This window comes from Kryptolebias marmoratus, linkage group LG21 (assembly GCF_001649575.2).
Source record: "Kryptolebias marmoratus isolate JLee-2015 linkage group LG21, ASM164957v2, whole genome shotgun sequence".
Classification (NCBI taxonomy): Eukaryota; Metazoa; Chordata; class Actinopteri; order Cyprinodontiformes; family Rivulidae; genus Kryptolebias; species Kryptolebias marmoratus.
Window position 1 is genome coordinate 22319897 of NC_051450.1, and position 21500 is coordinate 22341396.

Below are 21500 nucleotides of genomic sequence, written 5' to 3' on the forward strand. Positions count from 1 at the left end.
CTGACGCTGGTGGAACCTTTAAAGATACCCAGGATCCACAAGATGAAGAAATTACTGAGGACACTCCAATGTTGGGCACAAGTTCAACAGAAACCAACGATCAGGAACAAAATAAATCAAATGGAACATCCTCTGCTGAAGACAAGACACAAGACAAAGACATTACTGAGGACACTCCAACGTTGGACTCAAGTTCAACAGAAACTAACGATCAGGAACAAGATAAATCAAATGGAACATCATCTGCTGAAGATCGGCCTGACGCTGGTGGAACCTTTAAAGATACCCAGGATCCACAACACGAAGAAATTACTGAGGACACTCCAATGTTGGGCACAAGTTCAACAGAAACCAACGATCAGGAACAAGATAAATCAAATGGAACATCATCTGCTGAAGACAAGACACAAGACAAAGACATTACTGAGGACACTCCAATGTTGGACTCAAGTTCAAAAAGTTAAACACTAAGTTGCACTGACACCTTAGTGTCATCACTGAAGGACAGTTTCCATTTGAACCTTGAAAATTTGTACTTTTTACTTTAATTGTGAGGTTTTCAGCAGCAGACTGGCTTTTAAAAATCCACCGTGTTTCCTCTCAAACCAAACGGTCCAGAAGCTGAAGAACCAACTCTGATTCCAGATGGAATCCAGGCAGCTTTGATTTGTTTTATAAAACACCAACTGAGATAAAAATAAGAAATATTTTGTAGTTTTCTGAATCATTGAAATAAGTTTCTGTATTTGTTTTACTGTGTGAAAAAGAAACCCTTGACATTAAAACTTCTGTAAAAAGATGACCCAGATTAAATTAGACGCTGTTCTTGAATCCTTTGGGGTAAAATCTTGGTCTCTCTGTAAACTATCTGAATTTTAACCCTCAGTAGTCAAACTTTTTTTTAACTTTAATGAGTATTTAGATAAATCAAACCCCACAGCAGTGTGTGACCGAGCTGGTGAGCAGCCTGAGGAGAAGCCAGGCTGTTGTGGCTGCGTACGGTTCTTCCACATGCTACTGAGACCCCTGTTTGTGAAATAAATATATTTGTTAAATTACCAATATGTCTCGTTTCTTCAGACTTTACAACACCAAACAAACGTCAACAGCAAAACAAGCTGTTTGGCAAAGATTTGGTGAGTTTTTGTCAGGTATAGTAGGAGTTTCTCTCTTTCTTGTTTCTGATGAACTACTTCCTGTCTGGGATTAAACTCTGAGATCTCCAGGTGAAGCAGAGGCAGGTCTGCACCTGGAGAAAGGCTTCATTCGTCATCAGTCATGTTTCCTCAGCTGATTTGTGTTTGTTTTCCACACTTGTTGCCCAGAAATGTTCCTCGATTTCAATGTGTCTAAAAATCTATAATAATAATGATTTAAAAGCTTGTGTATAAAGACAACAATCATCAGACAGCGGGAGGCGGCCTGTTGCGGTCTGACAGGCGGTGCTCCTCTTCAGAACATTACCTGCAGTCAGCCTCCTTTTAGGTTTTAATTTTTACCAGCACTTAAACTAACCACATCCATACAACCTTCTGGTCCTTCAGAAGCTGAAGAATGACTCATCTTATACAGTTTTGGGTCAGTTTACACAATTAATTGCAACAAACTAAACCATTTCATCCCTACATTATCTGTATTTGATATTTACTGCCTCGTTGCAAAATCCAATGTTCTGCAGTCATAAGGTTTTACAAAGTTTATTTTAACTATTTGTAGATGAAACAACGCCTGACACTCATTACTGGATAAGAAGATGAATTGATTCTGCCCTCTGTTTGTGAAGGCAGCAGTGCAGCAAATTGCTCCTCTTCCTCAGAGACACAAATACCAACAGCTCTCTGGAGACGGTAAATTTTATGCTGATTCTTTGAGAATCAGATGCTTTTTGTCCTGACAGTAATTGTTCACAGTTTAAGATTAAATATTTAAAGCATTTGTGCCACACCTGAAGTCTCAGACTTCGAAGGCTTGACTCATACGAGGAAGACGCCGCTGCAGTCGGATCGTTACTTAGAAGACGATGTCTGAGAACAAGAATTTTATGGTTCTGGTGGTTCTGATTTGTCTGTGGACTCTTTCTAGAGGAGGTGAGTGAAACATTTACTGAAGCTTCAGTTTGAAACCTGTTAAAAAAAGGTACATTGTGTTTCTGTGAGGGTAAAAGGAAACGAAACCAACAACACTTTAAAAGTTTAATTTAAATGCTTAACAGGCAGGTATTAATATAAAATAACAAGGGTTTTCTTAAAGCTTCTCGCAGTTTATAATAAAACTGTATGTGGTTTATTATTTTGAAATATTTCAGGGAAATTTAGGAGGAGTTTTTAATGATTGAAGGCAGAAATCTTTAACAGAAACCTGTTAAAGTCAAGTCAGGAAGACAAAACTAGAAGCATTTCATGAATAAATGACTTTAAATAAACTTTAAACTGTGACTGAGAAACTAAATCATTTCTTAAACAGTAATGATCTTAAAGTTTTACCTGAAACCTGTTCAGAAACATTTCTCACATAAAAACAAAAAGCAGAAGAACCTGTAAGTTCACTTGTTGCATAGTTTGGATTCAAAAGTCCTGACAACATTTCCTCATTATTAAAAACAAGATACAGCAGAATAATACATTTTAATGTATTTCCTTTCTTGTTTCTTTCACCATATAGGATATATTACTTTAAATTCAAGTTTAAATAAAGTTATCTTATATCACTTTGTCTCTCTGGACCCAAGGTTCACAATAAGTGGATCAGGTGTGCCTCTCAGTTACAAACACGTCCAATTTTAGCTCAGTATCTGTATCTGTGACTGAATTAGAGACATTTTTTGTTTTCTAAAGTCTCCTGCCTTTTGTCTTTTGGTGGTGGGTGATAATGCAACAGAATCCTTCCTGTCTTTAATGCCAGTTTGGACCTTGGTTCTGGTGTTTGTTGTGTTTGAAAAGCGACTCTGAACTCTTATCAGATATCTGACTCTGATCCTAAAGGGTGAGCCAGGACAGCTTTAAAAGGAAGTTTATTTAGGTTTTTGGATTTTCAGCCTCTTTCTGTCGGTCACTACCCACCACTCCTGATCAGAGCTGAGGGTTGGAAGGTAGACCTCCTGGTAAATAAACAGCTGTGCTTTTAGTCTCAGCTCTCTGCCATGACAGACTGTTGTTCACATCTCTACAAATGCTGTCTGAGTCAGTGATTCTGCAGAGCCATGATGGTTGTTTTTAATTCTGGAAACATTGTTGGTTTGCTTGTTGCCCAACAGTAAAATCAGGTTTTATTCAGTTCACCTGCATCAGTCTGCATCAGCTTTAATAAGTATAATATAAAACATGAGCAGGTCTGATAAAATAACTGAATACTTAAAGAGCAGCAAGAAGCAGAATGTATTTACCTGCAGTAACTTTCCAATGATGTGTCCTTTCTTACCTTACAGACACTGAGGTGACCTGTGTTTTCAGCAGCAGCTGCCTTTTACCCTGTCAGTTCCAGTTCGATTCTGATCCAGTCATCCACTGGATTTACCTGATAACAGGAGACCCTCATATTCATTCCTACTATAGTAACCAAGACCAGCTGGGACACCAGGACCAAAGGTTCAAAGGCAGAACATCTCTGTTCAAGGATCAGATCTCCAGAGGAAACGCCTCCCTGCTGCTGAGAGGAGTGAAGGTTCAGGATCAGGGGAGATATCAGTGTTTCACCAGCACCACCGGAGGGAATCAAAAATCATTTATTAACCTTAAAACAGAAAGTAAGATGTCTTTAAATTTTGTTGTCTGGCTGTTTTTCTGCTGCAGCTCCTGATAAAGTTGCATGTTTTTGTTTGCAGCTCCAGTCAGTGAGGTCAGCATCTCTCAGGAAGGAAACAGGATCACCTGCAGCTCAGAGGGGATCTACCCTGAACCTGAACTCACCTGGTCCACCAGCCCTCCATCCAACATGGAGCTCCAGGACAGACCCAGAGTCCAGCAGACTGAAGAGCAGCTTTACAGCATCAGCAGCTCTCTGATGGTTTCAGACAGAGATCCTGATCTGAGCTACAGCTGCACCGTCAGAACCCAGAGGAACCAGAGGAGAGGGACTTTAAATAAACCAAGTAAGCAACAGCAACATGTTGTTTTTCCAATTCATTACACTTTTGACACTCAATTAAACACCAAAGTAAGACCTATCTTTTGCTCTATTATTTATTTTTAAAAAATGCATCTAATACATTTTTTTAACACATTTAGATTTTTCCTCACCGACCTGTGCAGCATTAAGGAACCTCTCCTTTCCTCAGACACAAACTGCTCCTCACAGCAATCAGACCAAATCCTGGTTCAAAGTGATCTTCCTGATCCATCTGTTCTTCTTGTCCCTGTTGGAACAATTTATCTCTGGACACATATCACTTTCATTAACTATCACTTCTTCTCAGAGTCCCACAAGGCTGTGGCCTCAGCCCACTGTTGAACAGCTTGTAGAATAATGCCTGTGTTGCTAATTATAGGGTTAAATTTACTGACATTACTACAGTAATAGGATTTGTTACAAATAATGAGACAGCTTTCAGAGGTGAAATAAATAACTGTAGTGCTGTAACAAGAACTTGACCATGAATGCAGACAAAATAAAAAAGCTTATTGTTGATTTTAGAACAACATAAAACACTCAGTCACCGGTTTTTATAAGAAAACCAGGAATTAAATTGTAAACAACTTCAAGTTTCTTGGCATTCTCATCTCTGACTCACTCTCATGATCTCTGCACATAAACCCAACAGAGACTTTATTTTCTTAGGTGCTTCAAACATTTTGGCTAGTATTACAAAAGGTGTTGGTTGTTTTTTACTGGTCCACAATAGAAAACATCCTAACTGGATGTAAACTGGTTTGGGTTGGAAACATCTTGACACAGGATCAGAAATCACTGTTCAAACTGCCTCTAGAACCACTGGTTCTACCCCAGGTACAGGACATCTACACCACCTGCTGCAGGAGGAAAGCTCTAAGTTTCATGAAGGACTTGAGATCCTGCACAGAAGCTGTTCTCTCCCTTTATTAAAGCCTGGACCTAATGACTCAGTTTTTATCCTGCAGCTGTCAGACTCATGAACACTGACTCCTAAATACATGGAAATACTGTAAATTATGGTTGCTGTATGGTTTTCGGTAAATTATGTTCTAAATATTTCAGCTGTTTTTAAACTTTATTTTTTGTTTTAATACAGGAACAAACAACTGAGGGCAATACAAAAGAAAGTAGACATTGTGATTTACAGCACATTACTGCTCTGAGTCACAAAGAAAAGACAAATAAAATCCCAGATGCAGGATATATGACACTCTGCAAAGCAGATATGTTTCTGATTCACATGGGTAACTGTTACAGGTCTCTAAATAGGGGGCAATCCTATTTTCCCATAGTCTCTCTCTTTTCTCTTTCTGGAGTCGTAGTGAAAAAGTTCATGTTTCCATGATGTGAATCAAGTTTATAATATTTCTGAAGAGCTTCGGGGTGGGGGGGCTTGGCTGGAACTGCCTTCTTGCTTGCAATCATAAATATCCTTAGTAAGGATGCATCACTTATGCTGAGTCTTTTCTGTAAAGTTTGCCAATGATGCCTTTTGTATTATTATTGCTGGCTTATGCATCCATAAATATCTGCATTATTCCTGAATTTGCTTAGGCTTCCTCCTTAAGATGCCAACATTTATGGATTTATCTGTAGAAGAGAGGTGGTACAGTATTAGTTTCCTTTGATTTTTATAATTTTGTATTGTATCATTTCAGCTTCAGTGGATGGGTCAGAAACTGAAGCAACAATCCCCTGCAGCTCCTCAGACGTTCCTGTCTCAAACTTCACCTGGAGGTTCAACCACAGTCAGATCATCCTGACAAAGACTGAGGGTGAAACCTCCTCCAGAGTGTCAGAGGAGTGGAGGAAACACGTGGAGGAGGTTTCAGAGTCCGGCAGCCTCACGTTAAAGGATTTATCTTCAACACATGAAGGAGTTTACACGTGTGAAGCCAGAAACAAGGAGGAGACCATCATTTCTAACATCTTTCTCAGGATAAGTAAGTTCTTTCAGAGGCTGAATAAATGTAAGATGTAATGTAAGTTACAAGTTGTGAAACTCCAATATACTGTCAGTTATATGCAAATTGTGTGTGATGTTACAGACATTGAACTGTAGGTAAAAGTAGCTGGGACACTTCATTTATTTGAGATTTCTGTTTCAGGTATACTACCTGAAGTTGAAATCATCGTCTTTATCNATTACAGTATTATGTTTGTTCTTAGTGTTGATGTTTTTCTCCTAACTCATATTTTTCTTTTTAAAAATCCCAAATCTGCTGTGTTTCATGAAGCCTTCGATGGTAAGTAAATCTCTTCTCTATTCTCTAACATGCATGTTAGCCTCCCTTGAAAAAGAGATCTGTGATCTCAATGAGATTTGCCTGGTTAAATAAAAGTAAATAAATAAAAAAATAATTTAAGCTGTACAGTTGCTCTGTCTGAACTACAGTATTATCATAATTCTTAGTGTTGATATTTGTCTCCTAACTCGCATTTTTTTTCTTTAAAAAATCCTAAATCTGCTGTGTTTCAAACAGAAACCGAACTCCTCAGTCAGTAAATCTCTTGTATTAAGTAATGCCACTGTTGACTGTAGAAACATCTAATTTGTATTTATATTTCTAGAACACAATATGTTGCAAATTAGGTTAAATGCCAGCTGTGTAGAAAAGAGTGGCACAAATGAAAGCAGCTGTGTTGTGATTTTTATGTCTAAAAAAAACAAAAAGGGCCAAAAATCCCAAATCTGCTGTTACATGAACAATCAGGAAGTAAATAAATCTCTTGTATTAAGTTGATCAGCTGCTCTGTGTGAATTACAGTATTATGTTTGTTCTTAGTGTTGATGTTTTTCTCCTAACTCATATTTTTCTTTTTAAAAATCCCAAATCTGCTGTGTTTCATGAAGCCTTCGATGGTAAGTAAATCTCTTCTCTATTCTCTAACATGCATGTTAGCCTCCCTTGAAAAAGAGATCTGTGATCTCAATGAGATTTGCCTGGTTAAATAAAAGTAAATAAATAAAAAAATAATTTAAGCTGTACAGTTGCTCTGTCTGAACTACAGTATTATCATAATTCTTAGTGTTGATATTTGTCTCCTAACTCGCATTTTTTTTCTTTAAAAAATCCTAAATCTGCTGTGTTTCAAACAGAAACCGAACTCCTCAGTCAGTAAATCTCTTGTATTAAGTAATGCCACTGTTGACTGTAGAAACATCTAATTTGTATTTATATTTCTAGAACACAATATGTTGCAAATTAGGTTAAATGCCAGCTGTGTAGAAAAGAGTGGCACAAATGAAAGCAGCTGTGTTGTGATTTTTATGTCTAAAAAAAACAAAAAGGGCCAAAAATCCCAAATCTGCTGTTACATGAACAATCAGGAAGTAAATAAATCTCTTGTATTAAGTTGATCAGCTGCTCTGTGTGAATTACAGTATTATGTTTGTTCTTAGTGTTGATGTTTTTCTCCTAACTCATATTTTTCTTTTTAAAAATCCCAAATCTGCTGTGTTTCATGAAGCCTTCGATGGTAAGTAAATCTCTTCTCTATTCTCTAACATGCATGTTAGCCTCCCTTGAAAAAGAGATCTGTGATCTCAATGAGATTTGCCTGGTTAAATAAAAGTAAATAAATAAAAAAATAATTTAAGCTGTACAGTTGCTCTGTCTGAACTACAGTATTATCATAATTCTTAGTGTTGATATTTGTCTCCTAACTCGCATTTTTTTTCTTTAAAAAATCCTAAATCTGCTGTGTTTCAAACAGAAACCGAACTCCTCAGTCAGTAAATCTCTTGTATTAAGTAATGCCACTGTTGACTGTAGAAACATCTAATTTGTATTTATATTTCTAGAACACAATATGTTGCAAATTAGGTTAAATGCCAGCTGTGTAGAAAAGAGTGGCACAAATGAAAGCAGCTGTGTTGTGATTTTTATGTCTAAAAAAAACAAAAAGGGCCAAAAATCCCAAATCTGCTGTTACATGAACAATCAGGAAGTAAATAAATCTCTTGTATTAAGTTGATCAGCTGCTCTGTGTGAATTACAGTATTATGTTTGTTCTTAGTGTTGATGTTTTTCTCCTAACTCATATTTTTCTTTTTAAAAATCCCAAATCTGCTGTGTTTCATGAAGCCTTCGATGGTAAGTAAATCTCTTCTCTATTCTCTAACATGCATGTTAGCCTCCCTTGAAAAAGAGATCTGTGATCTCAATGAGATTTGCCTGGTTAAATAAAAGTAAATAAATAAAAAAATAATTTAAGCTGTACAGTTGCTCTGTCTGAACTACAGTATTATCATAATTCTTAGTGTTGATATTTGTCTCCTAACTCGCATTTTTTTTCTTTAAAAAATCCTAAATCTGCTGTGTTTCAAACAGAAACCGAACTCCTCAGTCAGTAAATCTCTTGTATTAAGTAATGCCACTGTTGACTGTAGAAACATCTAATTTGTATTTATATTTCTAGAACACAATATGTTGCAAATTAGGTTAAATGCCAGCTGTGTAGAAAAGAGTGGCACAAATGAAAGCAGCTGTGTTGTGATTTTTATGTCTAAAAAAAACAAAAAGGGCCAAAAATCCCAAATCTGCTGTTACATGAACAATCAGGAAGTAAATAAATCTCTTGTATTAAGTTGATCAGCTGCTCTGTGTGAATTACAGTATTATGTTTGTTCTTAGTGTTGATGTTTTTCTCCTAACTCATATTTTTCTTTTTAAAAATCCCAAATCTGCTGTGTTTCATGAAGCCTTCGATGGTAAGTAAATCTCTTCTCTATTCTCTAACATGCATGTTAGCCTCCCTTGAAAAAGAGATCTGTGATCTCAATGAGATTTGCCTGGTTAAATAAAAGTAAATAAATAAAAAAATAATTTAAGCTGTACAGTTGCTCTGTCTGAACTACAGTATTATCATAATTCTTAGTGTTGATATTTGTCTCCTAACTCGCATTTTTTTTCTTTAAAAAATCCTAAATCTGCTGTGTTTCAAACAGAAACCGAACTCCTCAGTCAGTAAATCTCTTGTATTAAGTAATGCCACTGTTGACTGTAGAAACATCTAATTTGTATTTATATTTCTAGAACACAATATGTTGCAAATTAGGTTAAATGCCAGCTGTGTAGAAAAGAGTGGCACAAATGAAAGCAGCTGTGTTGTGATTTTTATGTCTAAAAAAAACAAAAAGGGCCAAAAATCCCAAATCTGCTGTTACATGAACAATCAGGAAGTAAATAAATCTCTTGTATTAAGTTGATCAGCTGCTCTGTGTGAATTACAGTATTATGTTTGTTCTTAGTGTTGATGTTTTTCTCCTAACTCATATTTTTCTTTTTAAAAATCCCAAATCTGCTGTGTTTCATGAAGCCTTCGATGGTAAGTAAATCTCTTCTCTATTCTCTAACATGCATGTTAGCCTCCCTTGAAAAAGAGATCTGTGATCTCAATGAGATTTGCCTGGTTAAATAAAAGTAAATAAATAAAAAAATAATTTAAGCTGTACAGTTGCTCTGTCTGAACTACAGTATTATCATAATTCTTAGTGTTGATATTTGTCTCCTAACTCGCATTTTTTTTCTTTAAAAAATCCTAAATCTGCTGTGTTTCAAACAGAAACCGAACTCCTCAGTCAGTAAATCTCTTGTATTAAGTAATGCCACTGTTGACTGTAGAAACATCTAATTTGTATTTATATTTCTAGAACACAATATGTTGCAAATTAGGTTAAATGCCAGCTGTGTAGAAAAGAGTGGCACAAATGAAAGCAGCTGTGTTGTGATTTTTATGTCTAAAAAAAACAAAAAGGGCCAAAAATCCCAAATCTGCTGTTACATGAACAATCAGGAAGTAAATAAATCTCTTGTATTAAGTTGATCAGCTGCTCTGTGTGAATTACAGTATTATGTTTGTTCTTAGTGTTGATGTTTTTCTCCTAACTCATATTTTTCTTTTTAAAAATCCCAAATCTGCTGTGTTTCATGAAGCCTTCGATGGTAAGTAAATCTCTTCTCTATTCTCTAACATGCATGTTAGCCTCCCTTGAAAAAGAGATCTGTGATCTCAATGAGATTTGCCTGGTTAAATAAAAGTAAATAAATAAAAAAATAATTTAAGCTGTACAGTTGCTCTGTCTGAACTACAGTATTATCATAATTCTTAGTGTTGATATTTGTCTCCTAACTCGCATTTTTTTTCTTTAAAAAATCCTAAATCTGCTGTGTTTCAAACAGAAACCGAACTCCTCAGTCAGTAAATCTCTTGTATTAAGTAATGCCACTGTTGACTGTAGAAACATCTAATTTGTATTTATATTTCTAGAACACAATATGTTGCAAATTAGGTTAAATGCCAGCTGTGTAGAAAAGAGTGGCACAAATGAAAGCAGCTGTGTTGTGATTTTTATGTCTAAAAAAAACAAAAAGGGCCAAAAATCCCAAATCTGCTGTTACATGAACAATCAGGAAGTAAATAAATCTCTTGTATTAAGTTGATCAGCTGCTCTGTGTGAATTACAGTATTATGTTTGTTCTTAGTGTTGATGTTTTTCTCCTAACTCATATTTTTCTTTTTAAAAATCCCAAATCTGCTGTGTTTCATGAAGCCTTCGATGGTAAGTAAATCTCTTCTCTATTCTCTAACATGCATGTTAGCCTCCCTTGAAAAAGAGATCTGTGATCTCAATGAGATTTGCCTGGTTAAATAAAAGTAAATAAATAAAAAAATAATTTAAGCTGTACAGTTGCTCTGTCTGAACTACAGTATTATCATAATTCTTAGTGTTGATATTTGTCTCCTAACTCGCATTTTTTTTCTTTAAAAAATCCTAAATCTGCTGTGTTTCAAACAGAAACCGAACTCCTCAGTCAGTAAATCTCTTGTATTAAGTAATGCCACTGTTGACTGTAGAAACATCTAATTTGTATTTATATTTCTAGAACACAATATGTTGCAAATTAGGTTAAATGCCAGCTGTGTAGAAAAGAGTGGCACAAATGAAAGCAGCTGTGTTGTGATTTTTATGTCTAAAAAAAACAAAAAGGGCCAAAAATCCCAAATCTGCTGTTACATGAACAATCAGGAAGTAAATAAATCTCTTGTATTAAGTTGATCAGCTGCTCTGTGTGAATTACAGTATTATGTTTGTTCTTAGTGTTGATGTTTTTCTCCTAACTCATATTTTTCTTTTTAAAAATCCCAAATCTGCTGTGTTTCATGAAGCCTTCGATGGTAAGTAAATCTCTTCTCTATTCTCTAACATGCATGTTAGCCTCCCTTGAAAAAGAGATCTGTGATCTCAATGAGATTTGCCTGGTTAAATAAAAGTAAATAAATAAAAAAATAATTTAAGCTGTACAGTTGCTCTGTCTGAACTACAGTATTATCATAATTCTTAGTGTTGATATTTGTCTCCTAACTCGCATTTTTTTTCTTTAAAAAATCCTAAATCTGCTGTGTTTCAAACAGAAACCGAACTCCTCAGTCAGTAAATCTCTTGTATTAAGTAATGCCACTGTTGACTGTAGAAACATCTAATTTGTATTTATATTTCTAGAACACAATATGTTGCAAATTAGGTTAAATGCCAGCTGTGTAGAAAAGAGTGGCACAAATGAAAGCAGCTGTGTTGTGATTTTTATGTCTAAAAAAAACAAAAAGGGCCAAAAATCCCAAATCTGCTGTTACATGAACAATCAGGAAGTAAATAAATCTCTTGTATTAAGTTGATCAGCTGCTCTGTGTGAATTACAGTATTATGTTTGTTCTTAGTGTTGATGTTTTTCTCCTAACTCATATTTTTCTTTTTAAAAATCCCAAATCTGCTGTGTTTCATGAAGCCTTCGATGGTAAGTAAATCTCTTCTCTATTCTCTAACATGCATGTTAGCCTCCCTTGAAAAAGAGATCTGTGATCTCAATGAGATTTGCCTGGTTAAATAAAAGTAAATAAATAAAAAAATAATTTAAGCTGTACAGTTGCTCTGTCTGAACTACAGTATTATCATAATTCTTAGTGTTGATATTTGTCTCCTAACTCGCATTTTTTTTCTTTAAAAAATCCTAAATCTGCTGTGTTTCAAACAGAAACCGAACTCCTCAGTCAGTAAATCTCTTGTATTAAGTAATGCCACTGTTGACTGTAGAAACATCTAATTTGTATTTATATTTCTAGAACACAATATGTTGCAAATTAGGTTAAATGCCAGCTGTGTAGAAAAGAGTGGCACAAATGAAAGCAGCTGTGTTGTGATTTTTATGTCTAAAAAAAACAAAAAGGGCCAAAAATCCCAAATCTGCTGTTACATGAACAATCAGGAAGTAAATAAATCTCTTGTATTAAGTTGATCAGCTGCTCTGTGTGAATTACAGTATTATGTTTGTTCTTAGTGTTGATGTTTTTCTCCTAACTCATATTTTTCTTTTTAAAAATCCCAAATCTGCTGTGTTTCATGAAGCCTTCGATGGTAAGTAAATCTCTTCTCTATTCTCTAACATGCATGTTAGCCTCCCTTGAAAAAGAGATCTGTGATCTCAATGAGATTTGCCTGGTTAAATAAAAGTAAATAAATAAAAAAATAATTTAAGCTGTACAGTTGCTCTGTCTGAACTACAGTATTATCATAATTCTTAGTGTTGATATTTGTCTCCTAACTCGCATTTTTTTTCTTTAAAAAATCCTAAATCTGCTGTGTTTCAAACAGAAACCGAACTCCTCAGTCAGTAAATCTCTTGTATTAAGTAATGCCACTGTTGACTGTAGAAACATCTAATTTGTATTTATATTTCTAGAACACAATATGTTGCAAATTAGGTTAAATGCCAGCTGTGTAGAAAAGAGTGGCACAAATGAAAGCAGCTGTGTTGTGATTTTTATGTCTAAAAAAAACAAAAAGGGCCAAAAATCCCAAATCTGCTGTTACATGAACAATCAGGAAGTAAATAAATCTCTTGTATTAAGTTGATCAGCTGCTCTGTGTGAATTACAGTATTATGTTTGTTCTTAGTGTTGATGTTTTTCTCCTAACTCATATTTTTCTTTTTAAAAATCCCAAATCTGCTGTGTTTCATGAAGCCTTCGATGGTAAGTAAATCTCTTCTCTATTCTCTAACATGCATGTTAGCCTCCCTTGAAAAAGAGATCTGTGATCTCAATGAGATTTGCCTGGTTAAATAAAAGTAAATAAATAAAAAAATAATTTAAGCTGTACAGTTGCTCTGTCTGAACTACAGTATTATCATAATTCTTAGTGTTGATATTTGTCTCCTAACTCGCATTTTTTTTCTTTAAAAAATCCTAAATCTGCTGTGTTTCAAACAGAAACCGAACTCCTCAGTCAGTAAATCTCTTGTATTAAGTAATGCCACTGTTGACTGTAGAAACATCTAATTTGTATTTATATTTCTAGAACACAATATGTTGCAAATTAGGTTAAATGCCAGCTGTGTAGAAAAGAGTGGCACAAATGAAAGCAGCTGTGTTGTGATTTTTATGTCTAAAAAAAACAAAAAGGGCCAAAAATCCCAAATCTGCTGTTACATGAACAATCAGGAAGTAAATAAATCTCTTGTATTAAGTTGATCAGCTGCTCTGTGTGAATTACAGTATTATGTTTGTTCTTAGTGTTGATGTTTTTCTCCTAACTCATATTTTTCTTTTTAAAAATCCCAAATCTGCTGTGTTTCATGAAGCCTTCGATGGTAAGTAAATCTCTTCTCTATTCTCTAACATGCATGTTAGCCTCCCTTGAAAAAGAGATCTGTGATCTCAATGAGATTTGCCTGGTTAAATAAAAGTAAATAAATAAAAAAATAATTTAAGCTGTACAGTTGCTCTGTCTGAACTACAGTATTATCATAATTCTTAGTGTTGATATTTGTCTCCTAACTCGCATTTTTTTTCTTTAAAAAATCCTAAATCTGCTGTGTTTCAAACAGAAACCGAACTCCTCAGTCAGTAAATCTCTTGTATTAAGTAATGCCACTGTTGACTGTAGAAACATCTAATTTGTATTTATATTTCTAGAACACAATATGTTGCAAATTAGGTTAAATGCCAGCTGTGTAGAAAAGAGTGGCACAAATGAAAGCAGCTGTGTTGTGATTTTTATGTCTAAAAAAAACAAAAAGGGCCAAAAATCCCAAATCTGCTGTTACATGAACAATCAGGAAGTAAATAAATCTCTTGTATTAAGTTGATCAGCTGCTCTGTGTGAATTACAGTATTATGTTTGTTCTTAGTGTTGATGTTTTTCTCCTAACTCATATTTTTCTTTTTAAAAATCCCAAATCTGCTGTGTTTCATGAAGCCTTCGATGGTAAGTAAATCTCTTCTCTATTCTCTAACATGCATGTTAGCCTCCCTTGAAAAAGAGATCTGTGATCTCAATGAGATTTGCCTGGTTAAATAAAAGTAAATAAATAAAAAAATAATTTAAGCTGTACAGTTGCTCTGTCTGAACTACAGTATTATCATAATTCTTAGTGTTGATATTTGTCTCCTAACTCGCATTTTTTTTCTTTAAAAAATCCTAAATCTGCTGTGTTTCAAACAGAAACCGAACTCCTCAGTCAGTAAATCTCTTGTATTAAGTAATGCCACTGTTGACTGTAGAAACATCTAATTTGTATTTATATTTCTAGAACACAATATGTTGCAAATTAGGTTAAATGCCAGCTGTGTAGAAAAGAGTGGCACAAATGAAAGCAGCTGTGTTGTGATTTTTATGTCTAAAAAAAACAAAAAGGGCCAAAAATCCCAAATCTGCTGTTACATGAACAATCAGGAAGTAAATAAATCTCTTGTATTAAGTTGATCAGCTGCTCTGTGTGAATTACAGTATTATGTTTGTTCTTAGTGTTGATGTTTTTCTCCTAACTCATATTTTTCTTTTTAAAAATCCCAAATCTGCTGTGTTTCATGAAGCCTTCGATGGTAAGTAAATCTCTTCTCTATTCTCTAACATGCATGTTAGCCTCCCTTGAAAAAGAGATCTGTGATCTCAATGAGATTTGCCTGGTTAAATAAAAGTAAATAAATAAAAAAATAATTTAAGCTGTACAGTTGCTCTGTCTGAACTACAGTATTATCATAATTCTTAGTGTTGATATTTGTCTCCTAACTCGCATTTTTTTTCTTTAAAAAATCCTAAATCTGCTGTGTTTCAAACAGAAACCGAACTCCTCAGTCAGTAAATCTCTTGTATTAAGTAATGCCACTGTTGACTGTAGAAACATCTAATTTGTATTTATATTTCTAGAACACAATATGTTGCAAATTAGGTTAAATGCCAGCTGTGTAGAAAAGAGTGGCACAAATGAAAGCAGCTGTGTTGTGATTTTTATGTCTAAAAAAAACAAAAAGGGCCAAAAATCCCAAATCTGCTGTTACATGAACAATCAGGAAGTAAATAAATCTCTTGTATTAAGTTGATCAGCTGCTCTGTGTGAATTACAGTATTATGTTTGTTCTTAGTGTTGATGTTTTTCTCCTAACTCATATTTTTCTTTTTAAAAATCCCAAATCTGCTGTGTTTCATGAAGCCTTCGATGGTAAGTAAATCTCTTCTCTATTCTCTAACATGCATGTTAGCCTCCCTTGAAAAAGAGATCTGTGATCTCAATGAGATTTGCCTGGTTAAATAAAAGTAAATAAATAAAAAAATAATTTAAGCTGTACAGTTGCTCTGTCTGAACTACAGTATTATCATAATTCTTAGTGTTGATATTTGTCTCCTAACTCGCATTTTTTTTCTTTAAAAAATCCTAAATCTGCTGTGTTTCAAACAGAAACCGAACTCCTCAGTCAGTAAATCTCTTGTATTAAGTAATGCCACTGTTGACTGTAGAAACATCTAATTTGTATTTATATTTCTAGAACACAATATGTTGCAAATTAGGTTAAATGCCAGCTGTGTAGAAAAGAGTGGCACAAATGAAAGCAGCTGTGTTGTGATTTTTATGTCTAAAAAAAACAAAAAGGGCCAAAAATCCCAAATCTGCTGTTACATGAACAATCAGGAAGTAAATAAATCTCTTGTATTAAGTTGATCAGCTGCTCTGTGTGAATTACAGTATTATGTTTGTTCTTAGTGTTGATGTTTTTCTCCTAACTCATATTTTTCTTTTTAAAAATCCCAAATCTGCTGTGTTTCATGAAGCCTTCGATGGTAAGTAAATCTCTTCTCTATTCTCTAACATGCATGTTAGCCTCCCTTGAAAAAGAGATCTGTGATCTCAATGAGATTTGCCTGGTTAAATAAAAGTAAATAAATAAAAAAATAATTTAAGCTGTACAGTTGCTCTGTCTGAACTACAGTATTATCATAATTCTTAGTGTTGATATTTGTCTCCTAACTCGCATTTTTTTTCTTTAAAAAATCCTAAATCTGCTGTGTTTCAAACAGAAACCGAACTCCTCAGTCAGTAAATCTCTTGTATTAAGTAATGCCACTGTTGACTGTAGAAACATCTAATTTGTATTTATATTTCTAGAACACAATATGTTGCAAATTAGGTTAAATGCCAGCTGTGTAGAAAAGAGTGGCACAAATGAAAGCAGCTGTGTTGTGATTTTTATGTCTAAAAAAAACAAAAAGGGCCAAAAATCCCAAATCTGCTGTTACATGAACAATCAGGAAGTAAATAAATCTCTTGTATTAAGTTGATCAGCTGCTCTGTGTGAATTACAGTATTATGTTTGTTCTTAGTGTTGATGTTTTTCTCCTAACTCATATTTTTCTTTTTAAAAATCCCAAATCTGCTGTGTTTCATGAAGCCTTCGATGGTAAGTAAATCTCTTCTCTATTCTCTAACATGCATGTTAGCCTCCCTTGAAAAAGAGATCTGTGATCTCAATGAGATTTGCCTGGTTAAATAAAAGTAAATAAATAAAAAAATAATTTAAGCTGTACAGTTGCTCTGTCTGAACTACAGTATTATCATAATTCTTAGTGTTGATATTTGTCTCCTAACTCGCATTTTTTTTCTTTAAAAAATCCTAAATCTGCTGTGTTTCAAACAGAAACCGAACTCCTCAGTCAGTAAATCTCTTGTATTAAGTAATGCCACTGTTGACTGTAGAAACATCTAATTTGTATTTATATTTCTAGAACACAATATGTTGCAAATTAGGTTAAATGCCAGCTGTGTAGAAAAGAGTGGCACAAATGAAAGCAGCTGTGTTGTGATTTTTATGTCTAAAAAAAACAAAAAGGGCCAAAAATCCCAAATCTGCTGTTACATGAACAATCAGGAAGTAAATAAATCTCTTGTATTAAGTTGATCAGCTGCTCTGTGTGAATTACAGTATTATGTTTGTTCTTAGTGTTGATGTTTTTCTCCTAACTCATATTTTTCTTTTTAAAAATCCCAAATCTGCTGTGTTTCATGAAGCCTTCGATGGTAAGTAAATCTCTTCTCTATTCTCTAACATGCATGTTAGCCTCCCTTGAAAAAGAGATCTGTGATCTCAATGAGATTTGCCTGGTTAAATAAAAGTAAATAAATAAAAAAATAATTTAAGCTGTACAGTTGCTCTGTCTGAACTACAGTATTATCATAATTCTTAGTGTTGATATTTGTCTCCTAACTCGCATTTTTTTTCTTTAAAAAATCCTAAATCTGCTGTGTTTCAAACAGAAACCGAACTCCTCAGTCAGTAAATCTCTTGTATTAAGTAATGCCACTGTTGACTGTAGAAACATCTAATTTGTATTTATATTTCTAGAACACAATATGTTGCAAATTAGGTTAAATGCCAGCTGTGTAGAAAAGAGTGGCACAAATGAAAGCAGCTGTGTTGTGATTTTTATGTCTAAAAAAAACAAAAAGGGCCAAAAATCCCAAATCTGCTGTTACATGAACAATCAGGAAGTAAATAAATCTCTTGTATTAAGTTGATCAGCTGCTCTGTGTGAATTACAGTATTATGTTTGTTCTTAGTGTTGATGTTTTTCTCCTAACTCATATTTTTCTTTTTAAAAATCCCAAATCTGCTGTGTTTCATGAAGCCTTCGATGGTAAGTAAATCTCTTCTCTATTCTCTAACATGCATGTTAGCCTCCCTTGAAAAAGAGATCTGTGATCTCAATGAGATTTGCCTGGTTAAATAAAAGTAAATAAATAAAAAAATAATTTAAGCTGTACAGTTGCTCTGTCTGAACTACAGTATTATCATAATTCTTAGTGTTGATATTTGTCTCCTAACTCGCATTTTTTTTCTTTAAAAAATCCTAAATCTGCTGTGTTTCAAACAGAAACCGAACTCCTCAGTCAGTAAATCTCTTGTATTAAGTAATGCCACTGTTGACTGTAGAAACATCTAATTTGTATTTATATTTCTAGAACACAATATGTTGCAAATTAGGTTAAATGCCAGCTGTGTAGAAAAGAGTGGCACAAATGAAAGCAGCTGTGTTGTGATTTTTATGTCTAAAAAAAACAAAAAGGGCCAAAAATCCCAAATCTGCTGTTACATGAACAATCAGGAAGTAAATAAATCTCTTGTATTAAGTTGATCAGCTGCTCTGTGTGAATTACAGTATTATGTTTGTTCTTAGTGTTGATGTTTTTCTCCTAACTCATATTTTTCTTTTTAAAAATCCCAAATCTGCTGTGTTTCATGAAGCCTTCGATGGTAAGTAAATCTCTTCTCTATTCTCTAACATGCATGTTAGCCTCCCTTGAAAAAGAGATCTGTGATCTCAATGAGATTTGCCTGGTTAAATAAAAGTAAATAAATAAAAAAATAATTTAAGCTGTACAGTTGCTCTGTCTGAACTACAGTATTATCATAATTCTTAGTGTTGATATTTGTCTCCTAACTCGCATTTTTTTTCTTTAAAAAATCCTAAATCTGCTGTGTTTCAAACAGAAACCGAACTCCTCAGTCAGTAAATCTCTTGTATTAAGTAATGCCACTGTTGACTGTAGAAACATCTAATTTGTATTTATATTTCTAGAACACAATATGTTGCAAATTAGGTTAAATGCCAGCTGTGTAGAAAAGAGTGGCACAAATGAAAGCAGCTGTGTTGTGATTTTTATGTCTAAAAAAAACAAAAAGGGCCAAAAATCCCAAATCTGCTGTTACATGAACAATCAGGAAGTAAATAAATCTCTTGTATTAAGTTGATCAGCTGCTCTGTGTGAATTACAGTATTATGTTTGTTCTTAGTGTTGATGTTTTTCTCCTAACTCATATTTTTCTTTTTAAAAATCCCAAATCTGCTGTGTTTCATGAAGCCTTCGATGGTAAGTAAATCTCTTCTCTATTCTCTAACATGCATGTTAGCCTCCCTTGAAAAAGAGATCTGTGATCTCAATGAGATTTGCCTGGTTAAATAAAAGTAAATAAATAAAAAAATAATTTAAGCTGTACAGTTGCTCTGTCTGAACTACAGTATTATGTTTGTTCTTAGTGTTGATATTTGTCTCCTGACTCATATTTTATGTTTTCAAAAATCCCAAATCTGCTGTGTTTCATGAAGTTTGAAAACCTAAGTAAATGTTTTGTTTTACGTTTCCAGTTGCTCTGTGTGAACTACAGTTTTTTTGTGTTGATGTTTGTCTCCTTTTATTGACATTTTTCTTTTTAAAAAGCCAACAGTCCCAGGTGAAAATGAACTTCCAGTAAGTAAATCTCCTCTTCCTAAAATTTGCTACTGCTCTGTGTAAAGTACAGTAAAAAATGTCTCAAATTTAAAACAATTTCTTTTACCCTGACATCTAACTTGTGTTTATGATTACATTTTTAAACACAATATGTCGTATATTAGATTAAATGTCCACTGTGGGATGTTAAGGTTTTATTTTGTGTTAACAAACAGACACAACCAGTCTGGGATGATGATGAATGAAGTCCCTCTGCTTCCTGAAAACCAAACTTCTGCTGAGGAAACATCTCATCCAATAATAGGGCAATAAAAGGAAACAAGAAGAGCTGAAGATTAAATGAACTCCTGCAACAGAAACTGAAGGATCAAATGAACTAAACCAACATGTTTGTTCTCTGGTATCACACAGGATGGGCTTTTTGGGACCTTTTTTTTTAAATCTGTGTTTTCAGCAGCAGACTCAGGTTTATAAAAGTCCAACATGTTTTTCTTTGTTTCCCTCCTGATGCTCCTCCTTTACATTTAGTCATATTTAGATCTGTTTAGTTTAGCTACTATTTCTGACTGTCTTAGCTCATGCTTAGATATGTCTGGTTTNTTTTCAGCAGCAGACTGGCTTTTAAAAATCCACCGTGTTTCCTCTCAAACCAAACGGTCCAGAAGCTGAAGAACCAACTCTGATTCCAGATGGAATCCAGGCAGCTTTGATTTGTTTTATAAAACACCAACTGAGATAAAAATAAGAAATATTTTGTAGTTTTCTGAATCATTGAAATAAGTTTCTGTATTTGTTTTACTGTGTGAAAAAGAAACCCTTGACATTAAAACTTCTGTAAAAAGATGACCCAGATTAAATTAGACGCTGTTCTTGAATCCTTTGGGGTAAAATCTTGGTCTCTCTGTAAACTATCTGAATTTTAACCCTCAGTAGTCAAACTTTTTTTTAACTTTAATGAGTATTTAGATAAATCAAACCCCACAGCAGTGTGTGACCGAGCTGGTGAGCAGCCTGAGGAGAAGCCAGGCTGTTGTGGCTGCGTACGGTTCTTCCACATGCTACTGAGACCCCTGTTTGTGAAATAAATATATTTGTTAAATTACCAATATGTCTCGTTTCTTCAGACTTTACAACACCAAACAAACGTCAACAGCAAAACAAGCTGTTTGGCAAAGATTTGGTGAGTTTTTGTCAGGTGTAGTTGGAGGATCGGACCCAGACTGACAGGAGGAGCTCCAGAAAATAAAACTTCGTTTTATTACAACAAAACAAGCGGCTAACAAAGGTAAACAACTCAGGAAACATAAGGAGGAATAAAACCTGACTGCAGCACGAGCCGACAACATCCTGAAGCTAAAGGGCTGAGGGTAAGCGGCAGCTGGGGCCGACAGGTAACAGAGAACAGGTGAAGTGGGTGTGGCAGGAAGACTGGAAAACTACTGAGGGGGGGCACAACCACACCGGAAATCCAGGGAACAAACTTAAACCCAAGGATCACAGGAACAGAACTGGATCATGAAAACCAGACACAGAAGATGACAAAAACCCCACATCCTCAGCTCTGCTGCTGAAAACAGAAATGCACTTTCCTGACAAACTGAAGGGGAAATAAACAGACTTTTCTACAGTATCCGAATCTGTTTATTAGTGTTTATATATTCTTGCTAACAGACAGACAAACAAACAAAGACGACTGAAAACATCCTCCTTGGTGGAGGGAATAAGGAGTTGGATAATCCGTTGGTTTTTCCTGAAGGTGTCAGTATGAATTCAGAGGACAGGATGTGGTTCTGGTTCTGGTTCTGGTTCTGTCTGGATAGTTCCCCCCTG

General features: G+C 34.6%; 2 protein-coding genes and 1 long non-coding RNA gene across 3 annotated transcripts in view; all 3 read left to right on the forward strand.

The window, feature by feature from the left end:
• LOC108228352 (HERV-H LTR-associating protein 2) overlaps positions 1–21500 on the forward strand; it is a 96257-nt gene that overhangs the window by 3292 nt on the left and 71465 nt on the right. The window contains exon 3 of the mRNA XM_037973065.1: positions 3821–4087. Coding sequence (XP_037828993.1) covers positions 3821–4087 — 267 coding nt within the window. The remainder of the gene's footprint in view (positions 1–3820; positions 4088–21500) is intronic.
• Positions 1802–21500, forward strand: part of LOC108251257 (CD276 antigen) — a 45960-nt gene continuing 26261 nt past the window's right edge. The window contains exon 1 of the mRNA XM_037973068.1: positions 1802–2087. Within this exon, the coding sequence (XP_037828996.1) occupies positions 2021–2087 (67 nt within the window). The 5' untranslated portion in view covers positions 1802–2020. The remainder of the gene's footprint in view (positions 2088–21500) is intronic.
• Positions 6259–20776, forward strand: LOC112449960. Its single transcript, XR_003038510.2, has 2 exons — positions 6259–19688; positions 19886–20776. It is a non-coding gene; the product is annotated as an uncharacterized LOC112449960 (long non-coding RNA).